Consider the following 12,905-nt stretch of genomic DNA (forward strand, 5'->3'; position numbering starts at 1 on the left):
TATTCGGAGTAGCTACTTTTTGTTTAATATTTCGGTAATGTATGAAATTCGCGAGTCTCGTATTTAATTTTTAAATGCACGAGTTCTAGATGCTTCTGGGCGTGCTGCATCAAATTTATGTTGAGCTTGCAGTGTTTTTCCTGTATATTGGTGAGGAATTTACTGCAGCATAATCCCACCAACTGAGATATGTCAGTAAAATGTAATTTTAAAGGGTCTCGCAGAATTAACTAGCCCTTGCCTTTCGTTCTGTCTGATGTAGGTTTTAGTTGGAATCACGTTTAGAATTATTTATAAGCAAGTTTTACATGAATTGAGATAAAAAAATTTTTATATATATTTGTCTTATTTTATAAATTATGATTAAAAAAACTATTTATAAGCTGGACAAATTATCCTGGTTTAACCACTGGATTATAACGTGGGGGCGGATTTCATCTTTTTGAGACTTTTTTTTTTTTTTTCAATTGGTGCTAGAGTGTTTGAAATCCTTTAATGACGAGCAGTTCACTATCAAAGCCGCCCATAGGACACTGAAAAAGAAAAACGAAAATGCAAGCTCATTAGCTCGCCAGTCTGGCCTAAAAATGTGGAAATGCCTGCTCATGAAAATGCCAAGGCGAAGACCATTCGCTCAAGCTTGTTAGTCTATTATATGGGGAGCTAGATGCAAGACACTCTGCGCTGAATAAGATATTCGAAGAGTTATTGATGTTCTCAAGCTAGAAGCTAAAATAAGCTTATTGGCAACTGCTAAAAAAGACGTACACTTTAGATGGGCATCATCTCAGGGTTAGTTAGGTTGTACCAGGCTCTATTAGTTTCGTCAATCAAAGGGGACGTGCACTTGGGTGAGCTTATTCGGGACCAGGACAGCAACTGGATTTTGTGGAAAGAAAATAAAATAAACCCAGAAAAGAAAAAAAGGACAGAGAGAGAACTTGGTTGTCTCCCCAACACTGCGGTTGGGTTTGAGTCTACTAGAAGGTTTAAGGCTCTGTTGAAATTTAGAATATGACATGATAAGCAATTGCAGCCTTCAGGACTTGTATAAAATGAATATTATGTGAATCATCCGCTTATTAATATCATTAAAACTGTTGAAAACGTTATCATGAGGGATTTGGATTGTTCCCGTTGATCATACTCTTAACAAATGTGCAGATTAATTAGCTTTTCGGGCATTTATGTGAATACCTTGGTTACACTTGACAAACCCCGTTGGGATGCAGAGACCTCTTGTCTGAACTAAAATTTTCTATTTTCCTTTGCACGGTTTTATTGTACTCTAATATTGAGGGGTATTTGGTTAATCCCAGAAGTGCTTTTCAGAAGTGTTTTTTCGTAAATCGAGACAAACTCATCCACATATTTACTTTGTACACCGTAAAAATACTTCTAAAACCATGATTTTATTCTTACCCAATCACTTCCTAAATAAAAGAAAGGAAGCAAAGTAAAAGTATTTAATATGAATTTTAAAAGGCACGAATTTTCTGGGCAACCTGATTTGTACCGGGAATTGATCTGATTTTTATATTACAATTATCATGATGATGGTAATGATGATTTTCTTTCGCGTTTAAACTTTGAAATATATGCATATAATGTTCGTAGAAAAAATATGCAATTTAGTAGGTTGGCAAAAGAGGAAAAAACTCTCAATTCAGCATAGATTGAATTCGTAACATCTATCTTTTTCCCGCCCACCCTTCTGTAGCCAATGCCCAGCTCAAGTTAATTTCATGGTGCCCCTTTCTCCATTTGGAGTTTAGATGCGCAAGCACAACCGTACCGTACTCGTCGAGATGTTTTTAATACACTTTTATTTTCAATGGCTAGAACACATAACTCTTCCCTATCGAGAGGTTAAAATAGGGTTAGGTTTTGCTTTAAAATTATGGGAGTTTTTTCGTTGGCCAGTAATTTATGTGAGCTGTGTTCTTCTCTGTTGTTCATGAAACATAGATTAACGTATAAAATGAGCGAGAGAAGGGGAGATATTATGTGATTTGATGGGGACTGGGAGAGCGTAATTAATTGAATTTCCTTGTGAGTTAAAAAGCTGTTTTGAAAGTGAGGGGGCGAAGAAAGTGGGTGAGAACCGCGTGATGCTCATCCAATTCCAATGGCTTTAGTACAGATATGCTTGCGTAATGCGCTTGCTGAGAGGAGAGCGGCCTCACGTAGACCCCGCTTCGTCCATACCGGCGCCGGAAGTTTCAGAACTGTTTACTCTTCTTGGGCCCCCAAACATATCAACCAACCAAGTGTTCTACGTGCGCTCCTTTGTCCTATCTGAACGGACAGATTTCAATTTCTGGCTTAAATACCCAAATAACCAAAAAAAGTGGACGTATAGAAACGCTATTCTTTAGCCTTTCCTTTCCCAATGACCAAACTGACAATCCCCCCCATCTCTGATTTCCTCCCATACCCCTCTGAGGCTCTGACCCTTTCACATCCCAATTTAGTGGATTTCCCCCTCGCCACCACCTCCTCCTCTCTCTTCTCCTCCTGATCCCGTCTGACCCGATACTCCGGTGACTCTTCTGTCACAAAATCTGCATGTACGTCGTCGTTTTCCGCCTCCCCTCTTAAATCTCCCTCATTACTCACTAATGCTGCTATTGGTTTTGGCATATAGCCTTTTGAGATTCTACAAACACCCGGTTGATGGGCAAAGCCCGAATCGAGATTTATACCTATATCCACCCAAAAGCCTTGAAAAAGTTAAAAGACAACCTCGCTTCCCCTTTCCTTTTTATTTATTTATTTATTTATAATTATTGAGTTATACATATTCTTCCCGCTCTTTTAGCTCTTTAATTAGTCAATACAATTAAGTCACACATGAAAGTTCCATTACCCGCTTTTAATCACACAATAATAAGATTGTCAGTTTTCCCACTATAAATAAACATCCCACGGGTTTCCTTCTTAATGGTGAGTTTCAGTTAGACCAGAAATTGTAGCAACAAAGAAGGCAAAGTTTATGCCGAGAAGAGACAGAAAGATCATGCATCTTTTCTGATATGGCGAGAACATGAACCTTCTGGCTTTAAACCTACCCATGATTTCGTTTCCGTTCTGGCTTCCTAATAAATGGCCTTGATATATGTCCACAGAAAATAGCACTCCTGGGTGCTTCTGCCCCTCCTCCTCCTCCTCCTCCATTGAGCTAAGATGGCACTTCAAGCTCAGTTTTATTCAGAAAATTCCGGATTGCCCATACGTCTTCCGGATTGGGCAGGGACTAGTCAGGTGCTGGGAATGGATGATGGCCTTCTTCTCAGTCTTCCACACCCTTCAAAGCCTCAGTGCCAACAGCACCAGACCTACCAAAGCTCTGGTTTTGATTGCAATCAGGGGCCTCCGTTTTCCTTCGTATGCAATAGTTTTCCACCCACCTCCTTCTCTGACGCTTTAAGTGCGCAGCTGGAGTTACAGAGACATGAGATTGATCGCATGCTCCTATCACAGGTTATCACATTAGGATGAAACTATCTCTGTTTTTTAAATATGTTGTGTGAAGATGCTTTATTTCCTTCCTTTTTTGGGGCTAAAATCAAGTGTGTGAACTGAGAAATATTCAACTTTCGATTTTAGGCTGCATCATCCTGTTGCGAGTCATTTTAGTGACTAAATTATTTGCCTATACTTTGAAACAGAACGAGAGATTAAGGCAGGCTCTGCAACATCAAAGAAAGGAGCAGGTGGCATTCCTATTGAGTGCTCTTGAATCCAAATCGCTGAGTCTGGTCAGGCAGAAAGAGAATGACTTGACACAGGCAAAAAGGAAAAGTACAGAGCTGGAGGATTGCTTGAGAAAAGCAGAGATGGAAAGCGAAGCGTGGCAGAGAGTAGCCAAGCAAAAGGAGGCCATGATAGTAAGCCTGACGAACACGTTGGAACAGGTAAGAGAGAGGAAGGTCTGGGACGGTAACAGGGCTGAAGACACAGAGTCTTGCTGCGGTCCCTGTGAGGAAAGTCAAAACAAAGAAGAGGACGAAAAGGAGGAAAAACAGAGAAAGAGAATGGCTTGTAAAAGCTGTAACTCTCGGAGCTCGTGTGTACTGTTCCTACCTTGCAGACACCTCTGCTCTTGTTATTTCTGTGAAGCCTTGCTTGATTTTTGTCCAGTGTGTAATTCTGCCAAAGAAGGCTGCATGGAAGTGCTTTTGGCCTAGCGCACCAGGAGCGACGGTTGAGGAAAGAGAAGCTCATTTGAAGCGTAAAAACATATTTTTCTTGTGGATCAAATTAATACTTGAGATTAGATATAGATTAGGGTGTCATTGTGGGGCTTCCGGTTTTCAATTCCTTTTGTCCTGCTCGGCCTTTTTTGGGGACTGGAGTTGGCCGTATTTTGATTTTGTCCTGCATATTGGCCCGTGTTTAGGAATATGCTGCTCGGTAATTAATGGTAGAAAGAATCTTCTCTCACTTTTCCTTCATTGGGGTTTCCTCCTAATATCTGAATTTGACTTGTTTTGCTTGATTCGTCCATCTTCTTTTGGCTTGACAATAAATGACATCTGTCTATCTTATCTCTATCTCAGTCTCAGCCGTATCGGGGACAGGGTTTTGTTTCTTCATAAACTTTATAACTCCGCCTTTTTACTGACAGAATAAAGGATATCTGGAACTGCCCTTTATCGAGGCTTGTTACTGCTTCCGCTGACATCTGAACTGGCGCCCAGCTTTGCGAATTGCAAGTCCGGATATAAAGCCCATTCTGGCTACACTGTTTTGCTTTTGCACAAGGATTTCACTTGTTGACATGGATATTTATGCTTCTTTTAAAATTTATTATAAATTATATGTGAATTTTATGTGCTTTTTGTAAAATTTGAAAGAAAAAAAAACTACATTATACATAATTTACAGCTAGCGTGGCTCTTTTAAATTTTATGATATATTTTATAAAAATGGTTTGATAATTGACTAGAGTAAAGGCTCAAGCGATTAGAAGGATCATTATTACCAATTTCTCAAAAGAAAAAGACATGATATAGCTCTGCAAAGTAAATTTATACTGAAAAAAGGTGCACGCCAAAAAGATTAAAAAGGGAAAAGGAAAGGCCCTCGCTGCCCCTCTGCCCTCTCTTTCTCCTCCTGGCCTGCCAATGCCATCTTCACTGGAGCATCAATACGGCGTTTCAGCTTTGTTCATCAATAACCTCTCAACAACGCGCAGCACGATGCCTTCTCACAAACCGCTGTCGCATTAGTCCCCATCAACGTCATTTATTCACATGTGTTCATAGGAGATGGTAGGAGAACCGAATTTCATCAACGAGGCCTTCAAATCTGTCTGGAGTTTGAACCTGGGTGGTTTGTTGTTTCTAATTTTTGATGGAGCAGATTTTCCCATTGTAGGTTGTTGATGCAGGTCGTGGTCGTCCAATGCCATGGTGGGACTTGAGTTAGACAGCAGGATTCTTTGTGAAGATATTTTGATCTTTTTATTTATAATTTCATTTAATTAAATACCATATTATTATTAAATAAATTCTCGTGCTTGGTTTCATCGTGAGAGGTGTTTGGATTGCTTGAAAAATACTTTTAAAAAATATTTTTTTATAAATAAAAATATTTTTATTTATATTTATTTTATATATGATAAAAATATTTTTTAAATTATAGTTTTGTTTTTGTCTTGTCTGCAATCACCATGATACCAGTTGTTCAGGCAACGACTCAGGATTCGAACTAAACCGGTATAACTTCTGCCACGTGGAACAAGCACCAAAACTTGCGGACGCGGCAACAGCACCCGGGACAGTTCCTGAGATTCCCTCTGCCAACCGTCCCCTCCTCCTCCTCCTCCTGCTGCCTCCAAAGGTCCGATTGGAAGAGCCAATTTTGCAGACAACAACGATGCAACAAGGAGATTACAGCTCCGCTCCCTATTATCAGTTCCCCCCCGCTCAAAAACCTAATCCTTATGCTTCTGCCGATGCAATCCCGAACACGTACGCTTCTGCTCCTCCGTTCTCCTCCGGTTACACTCCCGATTATACATCTTACACCCCCACTTGCCCCCCAAACCCTCCGAATCCCGAAACTATCTCTGCCCCGACACCGGCCACTCCCTCTGCTCCATCATACTCTCCACCTTCCACCTTCAGTTCGCAGCCCGTCAGTTCTTCTCCGCAACCGTCCTCTTTCCCTCCGTTTGATTCTCATCTTTCGTACCAGCAACTGTCCACGCAGCAATCATACTATCCGCCCTATGATCGACACCAAACAGCTCCAAGTTATGCTCACTCCTCCTCTGCTTCTCAAAACCTGAGTCTGAATTCATCATTTTCATTCTCGCACGCGTCTCCTTACGGGCAACCCGGTTCTTCCATGCCTTCCACGAACGAAATTCCTTGTGTGGATCCCGCAAAGTTTGATCATGGTGGCGCTTACTTGGATGATAGGTATGGAGGTTTCAATCAGAGCCCGTCTGGTTTGGGATCAGATTTTTACGGGAATCGACAGGATGGCGGGATATCCACGTATGATCGTGCTCTCGATGAAGTTTACGGAGAAGGCGTCTATGCTTATGAAGGGGGCAAAGTAGAACCCTATGGAGCGCGCGGCACGGCTCCTAAATCTCCTTGGTCGGGCTTTGATGATTATGGGAGGCCAATCAATTTTCCCTCTCCGAAAGAAACCTCCATATCAAACAAGGTTTCCAAAGCAGTGCCGAAGGCTGATGCTCAAGAAGGTGTAAGAAGCGGAGTGCAAAAATTTAGGGTAAAGCTGTTGGCGGAAAGTAGTGGTCAAAACACTATGGATGTTCTCTTGCAGGTATGAATGCTGTAGCTGCTTAATATTTCTGATTTGAGGAGAACTAGTACAATTTATTAATCACTGTGATAAGCGATAAGATGAGTACTTGTATCGTGTCTTCAATTGTTGGATAAGCACTGTTGTTCTTAGTGAAAAATTCTCATTGTAAATCACTAGTAGTACAGAAAATGTCTTTTGATTCGAGATATTCTCATTATTTTTTCCACATTTCCAAATTCTAAATATGGTTTTGGAAATAATACTAAAGTGATTTCTGATTTATTGTATAGTAATGGCATAAAATTAATCAAATATAAGGTTTAATATTCAAGAACGAGATGTCAATGTACATAAATTAACAGCATAGCCCGGGGTTGTGTTCCCTTGCTATTTCATTTCAGTGTCTGTTATATGGAAGGTGGATACCCTGCATCTTATTCCTTCTTATGGTATTCTACTAAATGTTTCTGTATGTGTGTATACAGCAGCAACGACGTTTCCTTGTAGGTCGATCATTTCCTTCCTTTTCAATGCTTTATTGATGCTAGCGATTCCCTACCTCCATCTTCCTTGTGACATTTGGCTTTTTATGACATTCCTCTCTCCTCTTTGGTTACACGCCCAATCTGATAGGATTCCTAAGTCTGAAGTCCTGATATCTTCCTCTTCATGTCTTCCTTTTCGTTGGTATTTGAGACGCGCGCGCGCGCACATGGAGAGTGTGGCCGTGATTATGGTGAATATCAAAAGCTATTAGTTGATTCTTCATTTACTTATCCCTTTTCTGCAAATTTCGTTTGACTAAACTTGGATGTGTGTTGTGTGTATAAATTCTTTCAACCCTCTAGAAACCCTTGTTCTATGGAGTTCAGCATGTCTAACATGCATTATTTTCACCCGTTTCTTGTTCATCCCTATCAGGGCTGATGATCTGAATTAGTATTTTTGTTTTTTGTCCAGATTGGTTTAGATGGAGTCAGAATGCTTGATCCAAGCACCAGTCGAATCTTGAGAATATATCCTCTTGAAAATATTACGAGATGTGAGGTGAGTATGGATTTACTCTATGAAAATTTGAAAACAGTATGAGATTTATCTTTTTAAAAATATTGGTTTAGTTTATAATTTTTCACTGCATAATACAGAGATTTGATTCATCTACATTGGCATTTTGGTCCAAGAGCTCAGTAGACATCGAGCCAAAACGAATCAGACTGCAATCCAATAGTTACACTACCAACACACTTTTGGATACTGTGACTGCTGCAACCATACAGGTGGGGCTTCATAGAATTTCTGGTGATCTTGTTATATTTGCATGCTTGTATGAACCACAATGTAAGTGGCCACTTATAATTGACTCCCAGTTTCTGCATCATCTCTGATGCTTAAGGAGAGACTGAGAGAATAAACCAGGGTTAACAGTAGAAATTAGCCAAGAAGTGTAGAGATTGTGGGTTCTCTATCAAGCAGCTATTATGTTTCTTCAGAATCATGAAAACTGATAAAAATAGCTCGAGAACCCTTTTTCTCTGGATGTTCTAACAAAAGAATCTATGTCAATATCTGTATTCCTATAAAAGTCGCAGGAAGCCGCCATTGGGCTTTGAAATGGTACTTGGCTTATTTTGAGCTTTCTGCATATTATGGGAAATGCTAATTCTGACCCTTCAAAAGATGAGTTTGATAAAATCATGATCATTCAAGCTCTTCAAAAGGTCTAATGCTTAGCTTGAATAGCAGTAGAACAAGAAACCCAAGGCTACTTCTGGACAAGACGTGACAACTAAAACAAAAAGGCACAAAGATAAAAGGAATAATCTATGGGCTGGCTGTGAGCGCTTTTGACCTGATTGGGCTGAAGTGTTTTATATAATGCTTCTCTGTCAATTCCTTTTCTCATGAAGCATCCTCTTTTGTAGTTTCCGAAATATGATGTCATAAACTGTATTTGTGGGTAGTTATCTGTCTTAGTTTAGTACTCCCTTAAATGATATCACAACCTGCTCTATGTCAAAGATTTAAAATGTTTAGTGTCAATTTATAAATGTATGAATGGTTGTGGTTAATTGAAATGGCGGAAATGAAAATTTGGGAGTTAGTGATAGATTTACTTTGATAGCCTTCCTTACCTTTTTCTTTTTTTTCAAATTGACAAATTCCCTCAAACTAGATGAGGAGATTTTTGTAACTTTTGCAACAAAAAAGTGAAGATCCGATTTGCTATTCATTTTTATTGCTGAGATTTCCAGTATTACTGCTCTAGGTGTGTGCCTTATGTTACTTGTGCCGTTCTTTTTTCATTTTTTGTAATTGAAATGATGTGTATGCTTTTCATTCATAAGAATTTTTATTCGTGCTTGTTTTATATATATATATATATATATATATATACACACACACACATATATGTATTTTAAAAAAAACATGTTCAAAGGCTGCTTGAATGGATGTGTATGCTTAGATCTATGAAACATCAATGAACATGGGCTAGATAAACATTTAAACCATTTGAGTCTTGGTCACATTTCCTCTATCATCTGTGCCTTCTGCAATGGGCGTCAAATTTAACTGGTGTTATTAGTGAATGACCTTCGGATCATGATTTTGGCTTTTGTGAGTGTTGGCATGTGAGATTTGTGTTCAGTATGCTCTAATGCCAGAAACATCTTTTCAGAAATGTATCTTTTAGTATGTAGTAAATAGGAAAGTTGGATCCGGATCCCTTGCTGCAAAAACAGCACAAAGGTGCTTCAGGATTTTTGTGTGTGTGTGTGTTTTGAATTTTTTTCTCAATTTATAAGAAATATTATACATAATGAGTGTAGTCTTCTAACTATCATTTTTCATTCTTTTTTTTTTTGTTGGGAAAAAGTGATAATTAACCATTAAAACATCAGGGGGAAAATATAAAATTTGGACCGTAAAAATTGAATCCAGACAGTCCAGATGTTGCTGTTGAAACAGCAGCACCACTGTGCATTAATACTGATATCTTGGAGTTTCCTGCAAGAATTAATGTGAGGAATTTTTTTTTTTTTGGACCTCAATGTGGAGAAGATGAAACTAAAAGGTTTCACAACGTCTATTCAATTTCTCTATAACAGTGTCGTGTTATCACCTTGTCTCTTGCAACGGCTTCTGAAATCTGAACCGGTCACTTATATTTCTTGTAGGTCTTGTAGTTAAATGCCCTCTAGTCTTGATTTCCAGGATCCTGATTACTTGTTTAGTTGTCTTATTTTTTCCTTCCAAACATTGAGAATTGTTTATATGTGGCAATCTTTATCTGCCATCTGTTTGTTGTTGCAGTTCAAGGAAATGGGTGGAAGCAGCAGGCCTGCTGAAGCGTTGAAAACAAATGAACAAGCTACAGAAAAGAAGAAAGGTCTTGTTGATTGGATGAATTTGATCAAACCTCCCAATGAGGAGAAAGATCATTGGGTAACGTTGGAGATGCAAATTTAATTTCTTTCTCTTCTTTCCTATTCCCAACCAGCCCTCCCCTTCTCCCAAGTAATGCTTCTGTGGTTTTAGCTGGAACAAGTCTTTCTTAGAACCAGTTTTATTTCTAGGATGCTTGTGCTTATTTGTTGTTGGTTGAATATGATGGTTAGAAGTGTGCAGTTGCAATTTTTTCAGTTAGTTCCATATGACCATGATTGTATATTCCTCTCACGTCTTGTACTTATAAAGTTGAAAATGCCACATGATCTCGAAGAAAATGAACTGGTCAACTTTGGTGACTCTATATCAATGTAGGATTTAGTTGTTCCTGTATCTTGCTTCTTATTAGGCTCTATCACTCCATCCAGGTCCCTGATGAAGCAGCCTCGAAATGTACAGCATGTGGTACTGATTTTAATGCTTTTGTTCGTAAGGTTGATCCATACCTTTCTTGTCTGTTTCCAAGCTTTTAAGTGTTTTCTGTGCCTGATTGAATGTTTTAATACGTTTAATTGCTAATTTGCAATCATCCGTGCTTCAAACAGCACCACTGTAGGAACTGTGGGGATATATTTTGTGACAAATGTACACAAGGTAGAATTGCTCTAACTGCAGATGAGAATGCTCTGCCAGTACGTGTGTGTGATCGATGCATGGTATGTTCCATAGTTGCTGACTTTTCCCTCTGAAGTGATAAAATGAAAATGATGTTATGAATTGGCTTTCTCAATTGTTATGAGATTATTGTGTCTTTCATTTTTTTTTTTTTTTGGGGATACAACTGAAGAATTTAATATTTGTCATGCCTTGCTTTCCTTCTCGAGTTCCTGCCGAGAACAGGGGAACTAAGGCAAGGTAAAATCTTTTAAAGGATGAGAAATAAATCTTTAACTCATAGTTCTTTTAAAGCCAGGAGAATCTCCCCAAGATAACAAACAGATCGCATATGCTATCTCTTACCCAGCCCTAACTCTACTATTTATGCTGATAGAAACACAATAACTTAAGCAGTAAAAGAATATCTGAATATAAGTACAGTACAAACAAAATAACAGCGCATAAACATGATAACTGACTTATAAGTAGTAAGCATAATGTCACTGGTGGTGTTATCATCGGGATTTCATGGGCAGTTTTCTCATTAACCACCTTCTTGCTGAGCTGTCCTGTATTGTCCCCATTTGCTGTGGCCTATCACTTTTCCTCCTACTACATGTCAAAATAGGATGTGCCGTGCTATCAGTGTCTTTCTCTGCATTTGTGATGCATTATGTTTTCAAGCTGTCGTTTATATGCTTAGGAAAACGGAGATCTTATATCAATTTGTTGTATAGGCAGAAGTGACTCGCAGGCTCAGTTATGCAAAAGAAGCAGCCAGTAGACCTGTGCTGCAGAGTCATGAAGATCTTGCCAGGAAACTGCAGGTATATAACCGTGCATGCCTAATACCAAACGCTTCTGTGCTGTTTTACTTGACGCATGTTGTATGCCTCTGCGTTGTTTTCGGTCACATTGTATGTTTTTGTGTGGCGTTGATTCTTTTTTTCCCCCAATGATTGCTTTTGATAGGAGGAGCTGGAGAGGAATCGGAAGACATCAGGTAATTCTAGTTTGTCAGCCTGGTTTGTAAATTGTTAATAATTGTGGCTGATTACTTGTCAGGCAGAGTAACCGGGCTTTAATTAATCTGTAGCTTAGGTTTCAGTTGGTATTAAGGGAATTTTGAATTGATATGCTGAAATTAGCGGCTGTAGCTTAGTCAAGTGATATAATTCTCAGGGTTAGAGTCTGATGGATCTGGAAGGCGGATGAAAGAAGTTGAATGTCCTACATGCACTGTCCATCTACAGGTTGGAAATTTGGAATCTACTTGGCAATCTCGTTATGTTTCTATCTCATGCAAACACACACATCATTTGTATTTGTAATCTTCATCCTCGCCTTTGTTGTGTGGGTTAAATGTAGGTCGCGGTCCCTGACACTGGTTCTGAGACAATCGAGTGTGGGGTTTGCCAGCGCCCCTTTCTTGTGAGTGCGCGCTGACTTCGGCAGATTGTCTATATGCGTCAGTTTGAAATTCAATTTAATTTTATAGATCAGTCTCTTGCTGATCAACAATGATTGTTTGGGATTACCGTGTGAATATGCCTATAAGATTGTATGAAAGGAGAAACATCTCTCATTCGGTTGTGCTTTTGTAAAATTAGGCGTCATGCATGCCTGTATATTTGTACCAAATCCATTGAATTTTGTGGTCAGGGAAAGGGCAGGGTCGTTCAATGGATTTTTGTGGGGCCTTCCTTTCCGTTGCGCATTCCCTCTACGCCTTCTATCCATGATATCAGAAGTTTTCCCCAAAAAAAGCTGAAAGTATAAAAAGTTGACAGAATAATTGATGATAGTTTTCTACTTTAATCTCATAACGAGGAGAAGAAGGTGTTCTAAAGGCAGGAGAGGGGAGAATTTTTCAATGACATCCCTTAACAAAAATAAAAGAGGTGATTTTGTCAATTTAAAATACATTTAGTAACTTAACTAATAGTCTAATACTGAGAAAACTTAACTAAAATTGAATAATCAAAACCGCATCTCGGTTCGGAACTTCTTTTTTAACTCTTTTATCTTTTTTTTTAACTATTAGATTAATATTTTAAGAGTTGATATTTAAAATT

The 12,905-nt window shown here is 38.9% G+C and overlaps 2 protein-coding genes across 2 annotated transcripts; both read left to right on the plus strand.

The window, feature by feature from the left end:
• Window positions 1-3,186: 3,186 nt before the first annotated feature.
• Window positions 3,187-4,190, plus strand: LOC114723418 (uncharacterized). Its single transcript, XM_028909613.1, has 3 exons — window positions 3,187-3,483; window positions 3,672-4,053; window positions 4,144-4,190. The coding sequence occupies exons 1-3, from the start codon at window positions 3,187-3,189 to the stop codon at window positions 4,188-4,190; spliced, it is 726 nt and encodes a 241-aa protein (XP_028765446.1).
• A 1,551-nt stretch (window positions 4,191-5,741) lies between these two features.
• Window positions 5,742-12,517, plus strand: LOC114723132 (protein FREE1-like). Its single transcript, XM_028909288.1, has 10 exons — window positions 5,742-6,804; window positions 7,747-7,833; window positions 7,932-8,063; window positions 10,099-10,230; window positions 10,602-10,667; window positions 10,779-10,889; window positions 11,568-11,657; window positions 11,803-11,833; window positions 12,013-12,083; window positions 12,199-12,517. Exons 1-10 carry the CDS (start codon window positions 5,884-5,886, stop codon window positions 12,274-12,276), a joined length of 1,719 nt encoding a protein of 572 aa, XP_028765121.1. The 5' UTR covers window positions 5,742-5,883; the 3' UTR covers window positions 12,277-12,517.
• The last annotated feature ends 388 nt before the right edge of the window (window positions 12,518-12,905 follow it).

Source organism: Neltuma alba, unplaced genomic scaffold (genome assembly GCF_004799145.2).
Source record: "Neltuma alba isolate B1F8T4 unplaced genomic scaffold, ASM479914v2 tig00002374_pilon, whole genome shotgun sequence".
NCBI classification, from domain to species: domain Eukaryota; kingdom Viridiplantae; phylum Streptophyta; class Magnoliopsida; order Fabales; family Fabaceae; genus Neltuma; species Neltuma alba.

Bases quoted from the DNA above. Each gene is read 5' to 3' on its own strand.
- LOC114723132 (XM_028909288.1), top strand. From the start codon at position 5,884: ATGCAACAAGGAGATTACAGCTCCGCTCCCTATTATCAGTTCCCCCCC. The intron at 10,890-11,567 runs GTATGTTCCATA...TTTGTTGTATAG, and splicing joins GTGTGTGTGATCGATGCATG to GCAGAAGTGACTCGCAGGCT. The intron at 11,658-11,802 runs GTATATAACCGT...TGCTTTTGATAG, and splicing joins ATCTTGCCAGGAAACTGCAG to GAGGAGCTGGAGAGGAATCG.
- LOC114723418 (XM_028909613.1), top strand. From the start codon at position 3,187: ATGGCACTTCAAGCTCAGTTTTATTCAGAAAATTCCGGATTGCCCATA. The intron at 3,484-3,671 runs GTTATCACATTA...ACTTTGAAACAG, and splicing joins ATCGCATGCTCCTATCACAG to AACGAGAGATTAAGGCAGGC. The intron at 4,054-4,143 runs GTAACTCTCGGA...ATTTTTGTCCAG, and splicing joins GAGAATGGCTTGTAAAAGCT to TGTGTAATTCTGCCAAAGAA.